The sequence below is a fragment of the Aristolochia californica genome, unplaced genomic scaffold (assembly GCF_029961685.1).
Source record: "Aristolochia californica isolate CCGP_79_NKW_82.1479 unplaced genomic scaffold, dmAriCali1.0.hap1 SCAF_13, whole genome shotgun sequence".
In the NCBI taxonomy this organism is placed as follows: domain Eukaryota; kingdom Viridiplantae; phylum Streptophyta; class Magnoliopsida; order Piperales; family Aristolochiaceae; genus Aristolochia; species Aristolochia californica.
Genome location: NW_027181804.1, coordinates 4989472 through 5007592, shown reverse-complemented (window position 1 = coordinate 5007592; position 18121 = coordinate 4989472). Strand labels below are relative to the sequence as shown.

The following is an 18121-nucleotide window of genomic DNA, read 5'->3' as shown; positions in this document are numbered from 1 at the left end:
TTACACCTAAAGTTAAGCATTAAAAGATAAGTTTATGTGAGACTTATTGCAAAACTCCACCATATTTATTTCGGCTCTGTGAAACTTTTTACTGTGAAAATCATGTAAGACTCTTCTATATCGGCACTTCAACATATCACTTTCCAACAAAACCTCTATTGATGCACTTTGTGTGTTCAAACAATCTTCTTTCTATCAAAGTTTCTATAGGTGTGTGTTGTCTCTAACATTCGTTTTTCTACATTGTCCTCTACTGAACTACTTTGTTTGAACATCTTCCTCTTGTTTGAACAATGCATTTTCCTTTTTTGCCTTTTATATAGTGGGAACTTGTTCAAACAAACCTCCTAGGGAGGGAAGGGGCTCCTCCCCTCAGCAGGGGGGTGACCATCCCTTCCCAAAGAAAAAGGAAATATTACCTTTTTTTAGACTGAATTTTAAGTTTTTAAGGTAATTTGGATAATAATATGAAAGTATATGCCTTACTTTTTATCATCTCTATGATTTCTTTAGAGCCGTTACAGACATGACCCAACACTTCACACTCTGTTTTTGCACCAGACGAGATTCTGTCCAGCATATCCTCATCTGGGTCCCTCTTCCCCCCATTGAATGAAACCAGAGCAACCCGCGGAAGATTTGCAGAATATATTGTACATATCGGCCCTTCGCGTGGGGGATTCACCACCCGACAGCCAAACAATCCAAAACAGCTCGCAATTCAACCACCCTGCTGCCCGGGTCCAGACCCCGACTGTCCTTCCCTTCTTCTCGGCCACAGAAGCACTTCCGTGGTAGAGAACCCACGACGTGGCGCCACAAACACCCTACGCTCAGAACCTCAAATGGTCCTCGGCTGCCCCTCTGACGCAGACTGCTATGTTCCAGGTAATTATTGGTTTTCTCAAGCACTAGCGCCAGCTCCAATCCTTCTCAGAGTCTCAGACAGCTTTATCATCCGGTTTGAGCTCCTGTCAACCTTTTCCGCCGCGTCTTATTTCTTGATTTTGTCCTTTGTTTTCTTCTGGTTTCTGGAAAGTTATGATCCTGGATGGATTGGGCGACGTGGTGTTGTTTTATTGAGAACAGAGAGGACTCCTTGGGCTCTAGAAGGAAGGGTGAGGAGACGGGATGTTGGGGATTCCCTGTCGATGAAGTTCCATTAAGACGCTCTCTGTGGAAGGCGGCTTAAGTCCCAATGGCAGTGGCAACCATGGCTGGCTTATTACCTCTTTCACCACCTTGTCGATCACCTCCTCCGCCTGTCATGCACAACCAAACCTTCTACATCACAGGCACATTGATTCGTTTTCTAAAACGTAAGCCATTATTGGTTGAGGAGAAACAGAAAAATCATTAGCAACCAAATGGAGCATTCTATGCACTACGAGCAATGAATACATCTCACAAAGGAACTCGATTAAGTGTTGGAAGAAAGTAGTTCATTTTAATTACCGGATAAAGGTCAAAGGAATTCCGTGGCAGCTCCTTCCCACCTTCAACCATGTTTGGGGCATGAAATCTCACACCATTCTACATTAGTCAAGCATGAAAACAAGATTTAAGATAATGTGACTACTGACCCCAATCTTTTCTTATAGGTAATTTCAATGAGATAGTGGAGTCCAACACCAAATTACTTACTTGAGGGATTGTGGTACAAGGTACTTGAGGTGCGACAACAGGACAACCCCATGCATCAGCATGCATCTGAACATGAGCCATTCCAATGAAATATAGAGCATGCATCATCATCTAACTAAATATTCAAAAGGAATCTTAAAAGTTTTCTGCAAACCTAAATACGAGGACGAAGGCTGATTCGATACGAAAAGTCATTTGGTGCGAGTTATCTCAGCCGTTCGATCATGACCAATGGTTATCTCAGCTGTCCGAGATAGCCGTGGATCATGATCGGACGGCTGATATAACTGTTTCACACCAAATAACTTTTCATATTGGATCAGCTGTGATACGAGAACCACAAAACATGTACGCGTTCTCAATGCTTGTCCAACAACTGAGTCCTGACCATGATTGCTTCTATAAATATGAACAGGCTGAGAAACTTACCAATGGATAAGTCTTCCAATGCCAGCTTTCAGTAGGCTGCCAGGGTGCAAAGCCAGGATTACCCCACATTGGCATGCTGGAGGGGTTACAGCTTGGGTGGCCCCAAACTTGGTAAATCTGGCCAGCGGAAATGCCATAGTTTGAATGCTGAGGAGGGTAGGCCATCAGTGGCCTGTGTATGTAACTTCTTTGCATGGGATCTGTGTGTGGTGGCCATTTTCTGTCATCTTCCTTAGGCACTGTGTGTCTTCTATGCATTCGGTACTTCTGCAGAGCATATGGACAGTGTCAACAAAGTTGTTAACATGGTAAAGCCTAGAAGCAGATCAGAACCATGCTCTCAAACCACTTTATGTAATTATCACCCAGAAACACCTAGTGTCGAGTAAATTTGATCTAAGTAGATTTCTTCTCCCACTTCTTGATAGGTCTTTCTAGATTAAATAATAAAAGTGCATCTCAGTTTGAACTTATTCACCTGCAAGTGGCTTGCAACATTGTGCCTAGTCAATCCCTCAGCTTTCATAACCTCCAGGATCCTGGATGGAATGGCTTGGTCGATCCCTAGTTGTTCCACAGCTTGGACGAATCTCCTGTGAAGTTCTGGTGTCCAATCCACCTGAAAGATAACAAATCAGATGAAGGCCGATTTACTTATTGTATCACTACACTATTATGAAGATAGTTCTGGGGACCCTAAACGAAGGTCCTAAAGGTCCAAACACAGCCACCATACTGAAGTAATTACCTTCAATTTTTTTCGATTTCCCTTGGAGCCACATGAGCCAGGATTCTTCTGGTTTGCATCCTCTGCAGCAGATTCAACATGATCTCTCTTGAGTGAATTGGAAGACATAATATTCTCCTCAATTTTGTGGCAATTGTCTTGTTTCAGGCCAATACCCGAGTCCACCTCCTCCTCATGCAAGGCTTCTTCATTCCTAGAAGGTGAATCCTTTACAGTAACTTTACCAATGGAGTGATTACATGTATGGTCGACAGATTTAGATTCTGAGCTACTAATTTTTCTCATCTCAACTGGTTCTCCATCTTTCTCCTTGCATTCATTTTTTGTCAAGCACTTGACCTGTTCTGGACAATCCCCATCACCCACAAGTCTTCCTCTCTCCAATTGCGGTGTTGATGGTGCTGGATACTGCTCAATTTCTTGTGCTTGGAGATCATTTTGTGTTTGAGATGGATCTTGATTTTCAGGTTCAAAATTTCCAGTTTCAAGCTGAAGGATGGATGCTACAGTTTCTTTGATGGGCTTCAGTGATTTGGACAGGACACTTTCCCCTGCATTGAACGCCTGTTCAGGGCTATTAAATTATTCGTCTTGAAATCTAAAGAAATCTTTGACAAGTGAAAAAACCTAACTTGGAAAAGAAGTTTGAAATGTTCATGCACCTTATGGACCACATGCTGCCAAATGTTTCTTAGCTTGTCTTCAGACAATGGTCTTTGGAGGAACTCTGCAGCACCAAGCTGAGAATTTTACAGAATCCAGGAATTCAATGAGCCCAAGTACCACATATATGCAAAAACAAACAACAAAAGAATGTAACCACTTCATGAAAAGCATAAATTTAGTAATAGCTACAAGGGTCAATGATGAAGTCTGGTCCAACCCCATTTAAGCACATCATAATACATGAGACAAAATTATGGCACCGAGTCCCCAGAAGTCAATTGGAGCTTTTCATCTTAAATGGACTTGTCTCATTTATCTCTTTATGCCTATGCTTATTGACGTGTTTGAGCATTATATCCAGAGCATGTAAGCTATAAGGTGCTTATGTGTAAACAAATTCTCTTCTGTAAAGAGAGGAGAAGAAACTCACTGCTATGCATTTCATCATGGTGCTCAGGCAATGGTTGCTCGAAACCACTGCATCGTAATAAACAAAAATGTTCAGAAGAAATTTTTATAGAAAGGAAACTAAATCTATGAGAATGGTAGCTGTTAAACATTCTCTTAAAAAAAATTCAGTGTAATTGTCCTAAAATATAAAGCAAATTTACCAAAATTTCCAATTAGCAATTTTAAGGATTTGAAAACTTACTGATGGTCGGTATGTCCTTAGCAGTTTCCAGAAACTTGAAAGTCCGATCGGTATTCTCTATGTTCACCTATCATGGTTAATCATATCAGTAAAGAAGAAGAGATAAGTTTTTATGAGCTTCAAGAAATACAAAATCTGGAATCTTTTACCTCTACTATAGCAACATGGAAGCTTTCACCTCTGTTTAAAATTGCTTGTAATGCTTCCTTCTCGTCACCAAACGTGGAAACTGAGATGAGTGAACAGGACAGTTAAGACAATTTCTATTAATAGTTTAAAGGAGTTCCATTAAATAAATGCACTTGTTTCTCAAGCAAACTTTTGTAGTGCTTAAGTAGTTGCTATAGAGAGATATGCAATCTAGAAACTAGAAGAAAGAGAAGTTGTTTATCAAGAGGACAAGGCTCCAGGTGAAGGAAAACCGATATTAACGATTTCTTCTTGCCTGGCCAGAGAGAGTTTTTCAACCCCTAGATTCTTCACTCTGCTCTGTACTCATTACAAAAACAAAGAAACCAAATGGAGTGCAGTGAAGCCAATGCTTCTACTAACCCAGGTGCAGACGTTTGCAATTATTGGCCAACTGATCTAAAGCAACTGAAATTTCGTTGGTCAAATTGTGGAGGACCCGATCTTCTTACCCAAGTTAAGTGCTTCTCGTTTTTCATCATAGACAGTCTAAGCTACCATTCTCACACAATTTTGGAATTTGGACATGGCAGTGAAGAAATTCTACATCTAAAAGCTTCATCCTCCATCCCCATTAACAGAGAGGTGAAACGGATCAAAATCCAATAATTGAAGCAAAATAGAAAGAAAAATGCAGCTCAGAATGTTTACCAATGTAGTCCATCTCTTCGAGCTTCGATTTTATTTCAGCAACAGAACTGGTATCTTCATTAAGAAGCAGAACTCTGAGGCCCTTGGGAAAATCCTTCCACGCCCGCAGATGATCAGCAGAGCAAACCATTGCGGGTTTTGCATCCTTTCTCAGAATATAAAAGAGTATAGGAGATCGCCTACGGCTAACATCCCATCAATTCTGAGCAGACCCGTTACACCAGTACTCATAAGCAGCTAGTAACCAGAAGCAAAGTGCTGCAACAAGATCTTCGATCTCAAGCACCCACTGTCACTACAAAACCGGCAGCACCATAAAATTGCTAAGAAAAGAAGAAGACAACAGATCCCACAAAAAGCTGGACAAAAAATCTCTTCCAAACCAAGTCAAATGGACATTTCAAGCGTCTATACTCCCTTCCCAATTGCAACAAATCAGTAATACAGCCAAAATCTAAAACGAGAAATCGATCAACAATGTCCAAACTCCAAAATTTAGACAACAGTATGGACGGGAAAAAGAGATTTGCTCAGACAAATAACAGCAAAAACACACCTAAACGATCAAAAGGTCCTTTTGCTCCATAAAGATCACCCTTTTGCAACGCAGGAAAGTGGGCATATTCAAAGAGATGCATTTTGGAAATCCCAACAAAAAGGACCCAAAAGACTCCCCCCAGCTTTAGAAGCAATAAAAAAGGGGAGAGAAAGGCAAGCTTTCAGCCTCCCTATTATCTTACTCTGCTAACCCAATTCAGAGAGAGAAAATGAGAATAAAAATGGAAATCGAAATCGAATTCGAGAGAGAAAGCAGAAAGTAGGATTGGTGCGGTTGCTCAGTTTTTTCATCTGCTGTCGGGTTCTCCGGACCACTTAATATGCAAGAAGACTCGTAAATCACTCAATTATTATAACATAATTATCACAATTAAGAAGGCTCAACGTCCAGTAAGGGATAATATTACTACAATGCCCGGCTAGACTGTACTTGAGCAGTCATGCTGCAGTACAGCAGCTTGAGTTTCAAACTGAAGACCGCAAGTACAAAGAAGGCCATTATAGTCATTTTAGAATTGCTATAGAGAGATATGCAATCTAGAAACGGCGTTAATGATTAATCATCATTAGCTTCAGATTAGATAATGAGTCGGAAGCTTATTTTTTGTGATTTAATTAAAGGAGCTCCTGGATCATTGTCTCCGGCAAATGCGTACGGGATGACACATCAGCCGAACGAAAAGCGTCTCCCGGCTCACGTGCGCCTCGGGACGACTCACGAGACCTCTCCGGCCGCTCACGAGCCTGGGCGTCCTCGCATTTTGCGAGGCGGAGGCGGTGGAGGTGGTGGTTGTTTAAGGGGACTTAAGCTTTTAATTTTCATGGTTTAGTATAGTTCCAACTGGATCAGGGTTACGGAGATCTTGTATATATGGAAAGAACTCTCCTTAAATACCAGATCTCCGTAAGCTTGCTTAGAGCATTATATTTGGAAAGAAGTCTCCTTAAATACCCTGATCCTGTATTTTTTTCTTGCTCTAGATGTGAAGAAGATCATGCTACTTCAACAAACAACACCAAGAACAATATTTTAGGAAAAAAAAAAAAAAAAACAAATGAGTGTTTTGAGATTTAAGACTTTTAACCGTATTGGTTGGAAGGAAAAGGAGAAGACAGAAGCAGCACGATCAAAGCAAGATAACCGCTAAAAGGGGCTACCCATTGCCCACCAACAGTCAATGCCGTATCATCTATCTTTCAGCTTTTGTGTAGACTGATGAAGAAGACAGAATCTAAATCTATATCCACCGGTATTTCATAAGACGGGAACCCCTACAAGCTTTTCTTTTGGCCATAAATGTGCAACAACATCAGCAGTTTCCCTTATCTGGAGAACCTATCCTTTTCATCGTTCCACTCTTCATTTATAAAAAAACATTACTGAAAGATTCAGGAATTTGAACAGTAACAGAGTTGAAGATTTTTTTTTTTTTTTTTGGATACAGTTCCAACTGGATCTACAAATGGAGGTAAGAGTGCATGGTTCTTCTGTCTACTGTTACTTATAAAAAGTAAAGTAGACATAATAATGAAGAGAGAGAAATCAAAGTTCAATCATTGAAGAATGAAGAAATTTTTTTCTCAAAAGCTAGTAATTTCAAACCAAAAGAAAGATAGAAAACCTTCCTAATATTATTTTTTTAAGCCAAGAAAGTGAGAGAAAGTTGCTTGAAAAGAAAGGACTGAAACTCTTCTATCTAAAGGCGTTGAAATGCTTAACCATGGAGGGGATTGAAAGACGTTGATCAAACATCCAGAGCCATAACATTCTCGTAAAGGATAATCACAAGAAAGTGTCCTTTCAGCAACTCATTTTGTCCAAGACATGCCCAAAGGCTTGATCCAATATTATAAACTTTATGGCCAAGACAGCAAAGATTCTCATCATAAATCCACTACTTTGCTGCCATGATATGTCAACTATTGATTTGATGTCTTCTTCTCCAAATTCGTTCTCTGAATCATATAAGAATTTGACGAAAACCCTACACCCATATATGTTGTGTTTTTTTCTTTTCTTTTCAAGTTTTGATCATTAGCTGCTTTCGTTCTTCTTTATTTTGTGATTAGAGCCAGTCTAAACAGAAAGTAGGCAAAAAAAAACCATTTCAGTAAGACTGAGAGGGATGGCACATGGCACATGGTTCCCCCGTTCTTGCACAAAAGAGGAACGAAGACCTTTTTCCCCTTCTATCACTACACTAGGAGAGGAAGTGGATATGACAGACAATGTATGCACCTCTAAGTTGCCTCACTCTCTCCTGCTTTGACAAAAAAAGAAAAAGCAGATGTGAATGACATGGAAGTGCCTTCTTTTCATGTCATGCAAACTTGGGATGAGGAAGGTCTGCCCTCTCTCTTTCCCCTCCCTTTCCTTGCACTAGGAGAAAGAAGAAATATGTGGTTTGAGTACATGAACGAGAAGTAGGCTTCTTCTTTTTTAAAAAAAAGTGAAAATAATACATGAAATATAGCAACTCATAATCTAGAAAGGTGGTTGGGTCTTCTTCAACTGTAAGAAATCAATTGAATTGATGCAGATATCATAAGCTAAATAAGCGTAATTATTGGGAGGGAGCTCTCCCCCTTCTGGTAATTTCAATTGATGTAGCTTATGATATCAGCTTCTCCATATGGAGCAAGAGGGCAAGTGTGATTAGATCATATCAGTAATTCACATCCAAACTTTCGTGAAAGAAACCATTAGGCTGTGTTTGGTAATATAAAAAGAAAAGAAAGACACAAGAAAGAAATTCTTGTTTCTTCGTTTGGAATGAGAGGATTTTAGAGAGAAAATAGTTTCACTCTTATTTAAATTATTCTCTCCCCAAAAAGTAAGGAATTCAAAGAGAAGAAATGAAAAAAAATAGAAAGAGATTGTTTCTCTTGATATTATGATTTCCCCCTTGTTATGAGTTTCTCTCGGAATAAACAACCTTTTAACTTCGTAGAAAATACGAAATCTCTAAAGTGGCTAGAAGCATCAAATAAAGTAGTTATGAGATTGTTTTCACTCCAAAAGAAGTATGTATCTTACACAAAAGTTGGGTCAATTCCAAAGATGAAAAATTAGTAATATAATAAGGTGATTGAAATTATGGGATTGAGGTCTAATTACTCAATCAAGTTGTCACCCATCTTATATGCTATACACACAATATTATGTGGTAATGGGATATCTAAGTTAGTGCATGGTCTTGTTCCCAAAAACCCATATGTACCCATCTATCATATAAAGATCTAAATAAAGTACCTCAATTTTTACTGTTATCTACTAGGACGGAATTTTAAACACTAAGCTCTATGACTGAGTGTCAATACAACACATACCTCCCAATGATCAACCATCAAATGGATGAACCCTATGGAATCAAATAATGTATGCAATACTTAATGAAAAAAGGTTTCTAATAAGGGTCACAGAGCAAAAAAAAAGAAAATGCTTACAATCTCCGACTTAGCCAAATCGAAAGAAAGGAGAATAAATTATTATACTCATATCACTCAAATGTTCAATGATCACTTTTAAAAAATGAGTTCATATTGTTGGTGGGTATAGAGTTTAAGGTTTAGGGTATGTATGTTATTGTTTTCCCAATAATAGTTGATTTTAATATGGTATTACGATAAGATAATTAAATATGTGGCATCGATTATGATAAAAAAATTAATTAAAAATTACAAAACAAGATTAAATTTAAGTTTGATTAAGATCAAATGTCTAATTTTAATGAGTTATAACAATAAATAAAGTTTTAATGTAGTATTTGTCAAAAGGACATTGGTCTAAAGATCTCATTCCACCAAGCTTTGATGATAACAAACACATAAAGATGTTTTGAATAGATTTTACAACCATATACAAGTTCTACAATTTAGACCATTTGAACATCAACTCAGAATGTTCAAATAATCACCAAAATGAGAATAAAGATTTAAAGCCTTATTGTTTAAATGACTAGACTTTTAGAGTTTGAATGCTTGAAGCAAAAGAAAGGAGAAAGGAGATGGAAGGAATATCATTTGAATGACTAGAAAGAGCACTCAAACGACAGTGAATGGAAGAAAAATGAAAAAAAAGTGATGACTGCTTGAATGACTATTCAAACAACCTATCCAACAATTAAGAATAGAAGCTTTACGACACATTTAGAGAAGATCATTCACTTGATTGTTTGAATGATTGGTCTAATGATGTTCCTATAGCACTTGCAAAGCTGATTTTCAAACTTTGATTTAGGTTCAATAAGTCTTCAAATTTTGTAATTGACCTACCATTGTGTGCAACATCTCAAGCCCTAAATTTGGTGGATTTTACCGAAGGACAAAATGTCTATATCATAACCTAATGACTCTAATTTAGACATTGGAACTTTATTTTTTAAGTTCATTTTCTACCTAATTTCATTTGAGAAGCTTGCCATAATGAACACAACTCTTTTCGAAGCACTCAACACTTTAAAACCATCATGGGAGATCAATTTGGGGGTTTAAGAGCTCAATCCATTAGTTTTTGAAAAGCTAAGTACATATGACTTTTATACTAGAATCCTTGATGTGTCTTACTTAGATTGATGCTAGAACTGATCCAATCCTAGTGGTTGTTAAGTCATATTTTATTGTCTTGCAAATATATTTGAGCTATGATTTTTAGATCTTGTAAATAAAGTCTATATTAATGTGCTAAACAACTTAAAACACTTACTTTTAAATCATTGGTTATCGTAGCTTTGAGTTTGTGTTAGAACTGATGTTCTTAGATTGTAAAGAAATTTGCAATAGTCCAACAACTATTCATGAGCCTTGAATTTCATGTTTTCTATTTAATATAGCTACAATAGAGAAACCCAAGTACCATAGAACTCTTATTTTAAAATCTTTAAGAGTACTGGGTGATTTTCAATTTAACTTGAGCCTTGGACTTTAAATCATTTACAAAGTTCAACAAATAATTTTGGGTTTCTATTTTCAAAACAAATCCTTTTTTCGAGGTTGTTTATAATTTTTGACTATTTTTAGTTGTTTAATTATGTTGTGACGTATATTTAAGTGTTAGACTTGGATGTAATTGAGACAAAGGTAATTTAATCATAATTGAATTATACTTATTTCCTCTAATAGAAGCTCATTGTATTTAAATTATAATAAGTTAGTGACTTATGTTTCTTTTCCTGAAATTCAACATTTTCCAATTCTATTTCGTAGGCCAAAATAATAGATAGTAGCTCTTTTGAGGTCATTTTCCTAAAGTCAACACTCTCTCTTATATAGTGGTTTTCTTCATGCTTCATGACTTGGAAAAAGCCTTTTTCCTTCTATATAAAGAGATTTCTTCTCCTAGGATATTGAGTTCATTTCTTATTTGAGTGAACTAAAAATTCACCTCAACTATGGTATTATCTTATTTCATTTTAAATTTATTACATTGAGTAACCTATAAGCTACTCTTTTTGAATCCTCATGGATTGCCTCTAATTTATCCCAAAACTCTTTAGCAATTTTCTATGTAGAGACCCTACTGAATTCATTAGGTCCTAAGGCACAAAGGAGAAGATTTGTAGCTTTGGAGTTAGTCCTAAGTTATTCTTTGACTTCTTTAGTAAGTTCACTAAATTCCTTAAGTTTCTTTCTCCATTCTCAATTTTGTGTTCATAAAATGGTACTTCTTTATTGACATACCAAACTACATAATCCATGGTTTGCTAGAAGAATTTCATTTTCACTATAGAAGAACAAGTATGGAAGAGTCTTACATGAGTCTCACAACAAGAAATCTCATAGAATTTGAAGTAATATGGTGGAGTCTAAGAGGAGTCTGGAGAAGGAAGTTTGACATAAGAGTCCTAGTTGAAAAGTGTTTTAGTTATGTTAGTCTTCTATTTATGTTTTATTGGTTAATTATTTCACAACTTATATTTTAGTGTTTGACTTTGGTATAACTGGGACTTGGGTAGTTTAATTATAATTTAATTCTACTTTTTTCTCTGTTATAGATAGAGGCTCATTATACTTAATTATAATTATGCATACACTCTTGCCCGTCAGAACCTACTTCAAGATTGAACAACTGAGTTTGTTCTTGATGCTTGATCCACAACAGTTTTGTTTCTGTCTCTTCTTGTTCTCTGAGTGCAGTAACCATCGCCCATATCAAAGCTATTTATGGGGGACTCTCAATAAGGTTCCATGTTTCAAATTTTTTCTGGCAACTTTCTGGTTGAAGTTGAGTCCTTCTTGAAGAAACATCATAAACAATATGTCAAGATCCCAGAGTTCATGCTGAGATCACAAGATTTATCATCTTCTTCATTACCGTTCTGCTGCTATCTGTGAGGTGCATCACATACATTCGAAGAGAAATCATCATTTTCATGCTCAGCATATCGCAACTATGACGAAGACGAACACAAACCTCTAGATGGCATCTCTGTCCAATGTCATAGTGTAATTGCTGATACCAGCTCCACTAACTAGCCGTCCTGAACCAAAACCTGATGGCAGAAAATTTTCCTCGTCCCACCTCAACGTCATGGAAGCTAGCTGTTCAGTCATGCGATGCTTCATTGTTGCTGGACTGCACAGGGAGAACCTTGTTCGAGATGGAGACTGACAGAGCATTGGGTTGAGGAATTTTAGATACCTTGATACGATTAAAGAAGATGTCGAGAGGCAGGTTTCATGTACACATCTCCTGGTTTTGTCTGCAATTGGATGGCATTGTTGTGTTTGGTGGACCTTACATTCATTTGAAAACCGGCAGAAGAGACGGCCGGAGGAGCCTCATGCACCAGTTGACTCGGTGAGTCACGGAACCATGTAGTCAACCTCATAGCAGCCATCGGAGCCAGGATCTCATCAAGATTTTTCATTGATAACTAAATAATAACAGAATCCACATTTAAATAATTCCAGAGAATCCATTTCCTACATACAATGGAAACGTTTAATCTCCTATTCCTTCTATAGAAAAGTAGTGGTAAATTTTGCCCATCTCATTCATCTGAGGTGCTATTGCTCACAGTCCAGTAACGTTTTACAGCTACTAAGATTTTTTCGGGGATAAGAGGGCCATCTTCGTGGTCCACCATCTTAGAGTCCCACCTGATGCCATTGACCACCTTTCTTACTCTGTTCAGCACATCGACATTGTCTCGGAATATTACTGCACCCTCAGGACGCAATAGACGATCCATCTCCAGCAGAATGTCCCCTATTTTGCACCTGCAGAAAGCATGATATCACTTAATTTTGTTGGCAAGAACACAAGCTGACTGAAAAAGAAATGCAATGTCATATGGAAAGAAAGTGCGTATTTAAACAGAACAGGATCCATGAACAGCAAAAGAAAGAACAGTATTCTTATTTACTTGAAAGTGGACACGAAGATCCATGTACTAATTCATTTCTAAGTTCTGTAAACAGCGGCCAGCAGACTACATGCATGTGTTGTGTGTGTGATCCAACCTTGTTAAACCAATTCACCAATTCATTTAGAGAATGTTATTCCATGAAAATGCAGATGCATAGCCCCACAAGATAATGGAATTTTTAAAGGTGTTTGAAATTTTATTTGGAGCAGAGAAGAGATTAAAAAGACACAAGTATACAATCCCTCCCAACCAAAGGGAGGTAACATGCAAAGTCGGAACATAGTTACAACTGAAAAAAATTGTGAAAAAGGAATGCAACTAAGCAGGCTGGTTTTCGTCTGGTTTCTGGCTAGAGACATAAGTTCAGGCACCCATCTATGGATACTAAGATTGTGCTAGATCATTTTTCCGTTAAGTGGGATAATAGCACACTTTATTTTGGCATAAAAAGCAGATGCCATGCCAAAGCCAACAATTTTCTTGCTGTGATATTTAATCTATTACCCACTATGTTTCGGGTGCCTCCTTGAAACCTTTCAGGATAGAGCCAATTAGCAATTCAGAAAATCTTTTCTGCGAGTCGTCAGTCACATATTTCTATTTCATCTCAGTAACCAACGACCCAACCTATGACCTGTGTCACAGCACCTTCCCTGGGCACCATGACATTGAAGAACTCATGTCACTCTATAATATATCACACTCGTTTCCAATACACAATCTTAATAAGTTAAACTTTCAACAAGCAGAGTTTTATTCAGGATGAGAAAGATTGCTTACTTGTCCTCGTACAAACTGAAGACTCCACTGGCATGAATGAGATCAAACGTCCTTGGGTATGTAGAGAAGGCTTCACACCTAAAGAAAAAGATGAATAATTAAAACTTGATTGAAGATCAATTTCATAGCATTAAAGAAGTAATTCCCCATACAATTAGTCACATAAATAAAATGGAAGAACCTACCAGTCATGGTAAATACCAATCAGGCCCCTCTCATATATTACTCCCAATGTATCCCTTTCAGCAATTGTTGGCACAACATTCATAACCCAAGACTTGGAATATTCAAGTTGTGCTGCAAAACTTCCAAGACCTGCATTCATATCCATAATATTGCGATATCTCCCTGTACTGATTAATTTGTTGATCTTCTTATAGGCATTTACATGCTTCCTCCATAACCTGTTATCTTCTTGGTAAGATTGTACGGAGAACCCAGGAACATATCCAAGAGAAATTCTTGGAGGAACAGAAAACAGCCTCTCTGGAAATTTCTTCAGCTCTCCTCCAGCAACTGCATCTGGGCTTTGGACCTCGGGGTAAGGCGTTATACAATTATTCATCTTCTTATACCTGAAATGTAGTTTAGAACAAAAGAACAGAAAGCAAATGAACAAAAGGGTGACAAGCACACGCAAACTTTCAAATGATTCAGAATGTGGAAAACATAAATTTACCAGACATCATCTGCAGAGTTAGATTCACAATAACCCATGGAAATGTCATTTTGTTTTCTATGGCATGACTCTGCATTTTTCCGCTTTCTCCATATAGCCAAATCTCCATTTTCATAAATCTTTTCCCAACAAAGACCTTTAGCAATCCTTTCAATCTTTCCTTGTTCCTCTTCGAGCTCCTCCTTGGACCTTTTCCATGTGCGATAATAAGTTTTCCAATTGATAGGTGGACCAGACAGTATCCAGTAGCCACCAGGTCTCAGAACTCGATCAACCTCCTTCATGTACATACCCTCTGCATTAGAAAGGTAACAGTAATTAGCAACACCAAAAACATGAACTGAGAAATTAAGGTCACTTTGATATATGGGTATAGATCTGACCATTTGATGTCCAAGGGATTAAGCATCGTGAGCACTGAGCCATATCAAATGCTCTTGATGGGTAAGGAAGCATTATGCTTCCAAGCACACCAATTACTGCAGGGACACCTCGTTCCAAAGCAAACTGCACTTGTGCTTCATGTGAATCCCTAGGTGCAAACGACATAGCCAACACATTTCTTTTCAACAAGTAAGCACCCCAGCTTGCAACCTAACACCAAATTTTGGGGGTCAATCAGGTGCCGAACAAAGAAAGTTGCACTCATTAAATATGATGCACCAGTAAGAATCCTCAGAACTAACCACAAATGTCTTTTCCTAATAAAAAGGGGAAACAGTTATGAGAAATTTGTATCATCAATCAACTTACCCCACAGCCTGTATCCAGAGCAGTCCTAACAGTACCGTCTCCAATTGGGATCACTGAAGCAAGTTCATCGATGTATTTATCAGCCCCCTGAGGAAACATTGTCCCTCCTCCAGGAAACTTGAAGACACTACCCTCAAACTGGACCCAGTTCTGGACAGCTTTTTCAACCGTCAGACTCTTATAGGGAACGTTTGCATAGGGAACATAATCACGGCTCTTCGGCCAAGGAAATGGCGTAACATACCCTTTGGGTGCAGGAATAAGACATCGCAACTTTTCATCCTCTGAGGGGCAATGTCTTTCTCGGTAGATCATGTTCTCTCTTGGAAATGTCATGGCTCGATTTTGATCTTGACAAGGGGTGTAGTCTGTGTAGTCAGCATCACAAGGCTTAAATACTTCAGCTTTGGGATCTGATGGATCAATGATACCGTCCACATCATTGTGATGGGTCTCAAAATTTAAATTAGACAAGACACTGCAATCTGTCTGTCTGGTTATTTCCACAGCTATACTGTCCCCCTTCCCAAAGCCACTCTTCTGCCATGCACCCAATATGTAGAAGAAACAGCACAAACCGAGCACAAGGAAAATAGATATTGAGCTCCGGGCCCTACCATGTCCTGAATTCAGTTTTGAACCCATGACGCCTGCTGGGAGCACTTTCAACTCACTGAAAACAGCATCTGAAGAAGAGAATTAGAAGCTTGGAAATGGCAGAATAATCTCAATAAAAACATAGTATATGCAACACTGAGTTGAGCATAAAACAGGGAACCCCAGAAGTTTGTACGAATGGAAACAAGGCATGAAGGAAAAAAAAAGGGAAAACTAATGCTCCAATTAAGAGAGTAGGGAAAATAAACTTGAGCATAAAAAAAGTGAAAAAGCTAGCATAGGAAAGGTACAGAATAGTCCCAAACACAGATGTCTTTTCGTATTTATTTTCTTATCTGATAATTGTAAGAATCAAAATCGAGATCGGATACACGATCTAACTAAATCAGACCAACAGTCAGAATCACCAATTTGGCTACCATCAAAATCCTCTTCCTCAGCAAAAGTAACATGACTGAAGCGTAATATTCAATCGATCCACGCTTCATCAGCCACCGTTACAAACCAGAGCAACCTCAGATTTATGAACAATGTATTTCGTCATTACGATATTTTTTCATAGTCATAGTACCTCCAGGCTTTTTAACTAAAAAGCAAACAGTGATTCGATTTACCAAAGTTCTTACAAATAATTTTAATAAAAACATTTCATTCCCCACAACTTCAAACTCCGATGGATGCACCAACAAACTGTCCGTTGATCTACACTACATTGCTCGGACCATCAAACTAACTCTTTTTTTGCATCAAACTAACTCTTCCAATTAAATATCCAAAGTGCTCCACTAAAACATCACCAATCCAACAAAAAAAGCTACTTCTTGCGACTACAAAACACCGCCGAAGCCAGAATAATGCAGCATAAGCAGAAAAAAAGCAAGTCAAAACTTCCGCCACTACAAGCACTGATCAAAGAAGAAACTAGCACTGACAAAAAGCGAAAAAGAAGAGGAAGACGACCCAACAAAACGAAAAAAAAAAGAGACCAAGAAAAGTAAAAAAAAAGGAGAAGATCAATTACCTAAGTGAAAATATCCCCGCCTGAAACTCCAAGAGTGTTTCAGGATGGTCTCTCCACACCGATAACTTCTAGGATTCTTCGAAAACTGGATATTGAATCAGACGGCCGTATCGGTGGCCTGCATAGACGATGTATTGTTGGGGCTTTTCCGATGGACTGCTTTTGGCGTTTTCTCGTTTAGCGGGAAAAAGGAATACTAGCTAGACGGGTGTCTTCTATTTTGTTGCGAGACGACAAATGATCGTTGAATACATGGAATTTCAATATTATCCTCTCCCTCCCTCTCCCTCTCACTCCCTCTGAAGCGTCGGCGGGATATGGGTTGGTGGAAAAAATGTTCAATATGAAACGGCAATCTTGGACTATATAAGATACTTAATACGAGAATTTTTTAAATTCCTTTTTCTCTCTTCAGTGGAAGTCTGCAAAATGAATGAGGATGGGAAGGGAGATGAGCCAATTAATACCCCGGGGACACGATAGCTGTTTTTCCTTGAAAAGAAACCCACAGATATTTTCAGAATTGATGCTCTATTGAGAGGTTGAAAGGGAAAGTGCAAGATGCAGCTTATGAATGTTTACGTTTTCTCTTGTTACTCCTCTTACTATTATTGTTGTGGTTAATAGAAGATACATCTTTTAATGTTAATTCTACATGACCATACTTCCTTGTACCCCCACTAAGACTCTAAAACACTTAATTTAATGAACTAAACAATACGGGAGTAATTCATCTCACTTCATTTTGGACTAACTCTCCTTATATGTTAAATGTGCGAAACACGATTTAGATCAATTTAACAATTTTGATTATAAATTCCAATACTCTCAAGCAAGTTTTCCAAACCATCATAGCAGTTCCATTTAAGGATATAGGACCTAGTCTTATAAAAAATCACATATGAAACTAAGGAATCAATATATTATTCAATGCTATAGAAGATAAGGAACCGATGCCATCACCCTCACATGGTTGGTCGGCAACTAGCCACAATGAATTTGAATTGAATTGATTCAACTTCAATTCATCTTTGGGTGTTAGTGTAGACAAATTCAAGTGCAATAGTGCACCCCCCCCCCCCCCCCCCCAATATAAAAAATATAATATAAAGTGCCCCTATATGAAAAACATGATATAAACAAGAAAACGAGTAACTTTTTATAATATACTTAAATAGAACATATATCTAAACAGATAATTAACCAAAATAAACATTATTACTACACTTATAAGTGATTTAATGTGTAATATTAGAATATATTAATATCTTAATTAATAAAAAAAACTACATTATATTACTTAATTATTATAATTTATTATAAATTAATATAATAATCACAAGTGACTAGAATAAATTATCAA

At 37.8% G+C, this 18121-nt stretch overlaps 2 protein-coding genes across 5 annotated transcripts; both read right to left on the bottom strand.

Moving 5' to 3' along the window:
* Positions 1-468: 468 nt before the first annotated feature.
* On the bottom strand, positions 469-5810 carry LOC137948710 (two-component response regulator-like APRR2). 2 transcript variants are annotated; one of them, XM_068794856.1, is made up of 12 exons: positions 5536-5810; positions 4980-5274; positions 4289-4368; positions 4140-4206; positions 3918-3964; positions 3484-3561; positions 2822-3385; positions 2552-2692; positions 2074-2340; positions 1645-1710; positions 1456-1533; positions 469-1262 (listed from the first exon to the last, which is right to left on the bottom strand). In XM_068794856.1, the coding sequence occupies exons 2-12, from the start codon at positions 5107-5109 to the stop codon at positions 1107-1109; spliced, it is 1674 nt and encodes a 557-aa protein (XP_068650957.1). In that variant the 5' UTR covers positions 5110-5274; positions 5536-5810; the 3' UTR covers positions 469-1106. The 2 variants fall into 2 exon arrangements, with proteins under 2 accessions (XP_068650957.1, XP_068650958.1); XM_068794857.1 differs by having other exon boundaries at positions 4980-5810.
* Positions 5811-12378: 6568 nt separating this feature from the next.
* On the bottom strand, positions 12379-17164 carry LOC137947854 (probable methyltransferase PMT2). 3 transcript variants are annotated; one of them, XM_068793664.1, is made up of 7 exons: positions 16759-17164; positions 15120-15805; positions 14750-14960; positions 14367-14661; positions 13873-14262; positions 13688-13765; positions 12379-12758 (listed from the first exon to the last, which is right to left on the bottom strand). In XM_068793664.1, the coding sequence occupies exons 2-7, from the start codon at positions 15762-15764 to the stop codon at positions 12530-12532; spliced, it is 1848 nt and encodes a 615-aa protein (XP_068649765.1). In that variant the 5' UTR covers positions 15765-15805; positions 16759-17164; the 3' UTR covers positions 12379-12529. The 3 variants fall into 3 exon arrangements, with proteins under 3 accessions (XP_068649765.1, XP_068649766.1, XP_068649767.1); XM_068793665.1 differs by having other exon boundaries at positions 15120-15792; XM_068793666.1 differs by lacking the exon at positions 16759-17164 and adding an exon at positions 16364-16647.
* Between the last annotated feature and the right edge of the window lie 957 nt (positions 17165-18121).

Coding starts and splice junctions, on each gene's coding strand:
- LOC137948710 (XM_068794857.1), bottom strand. CDS start 5,109: ATGGTTTGCTCTGCTGATCATCTGCGGGCGTGGAAGGATTTTCCCAAG. Junction 3,386..3,483: donor GGCAGCATGTGGTCCATAAG/GTGCATGAACAT, acceptor AGCCCTGAACAG/GCGTTCAATGCAGGGGAAAG. Junction 1,263..1,455: donor ATTCCTTTGACCTTTATCCG/GTAATTAAAATG, acceptor TGTGCATGACAG/GCGGAGGAGGTGATCGACAA.
- LOC137947854 (XM_068793664.1), bottom strand. CDS start 15,764: ATGGGTTCAAAACTGAATTCAGGACATGGTAGGGCCCGGAGCTCAATA. Junction 14,961..15,119: donor CTCTGGATACAGGCTGTGGG/GTAAGTTGATTG, acceptor ATTTGGTGTTAG/GTTGCAAGCTGGGGTGCTTA. Junction 12,759..13,687: donor TTCAGTTTGTACGAGGACAA/GTAAGCAATCTT, acceptor TGCTTTCTGCAG/GTGCAAAATAGGGGACATTC.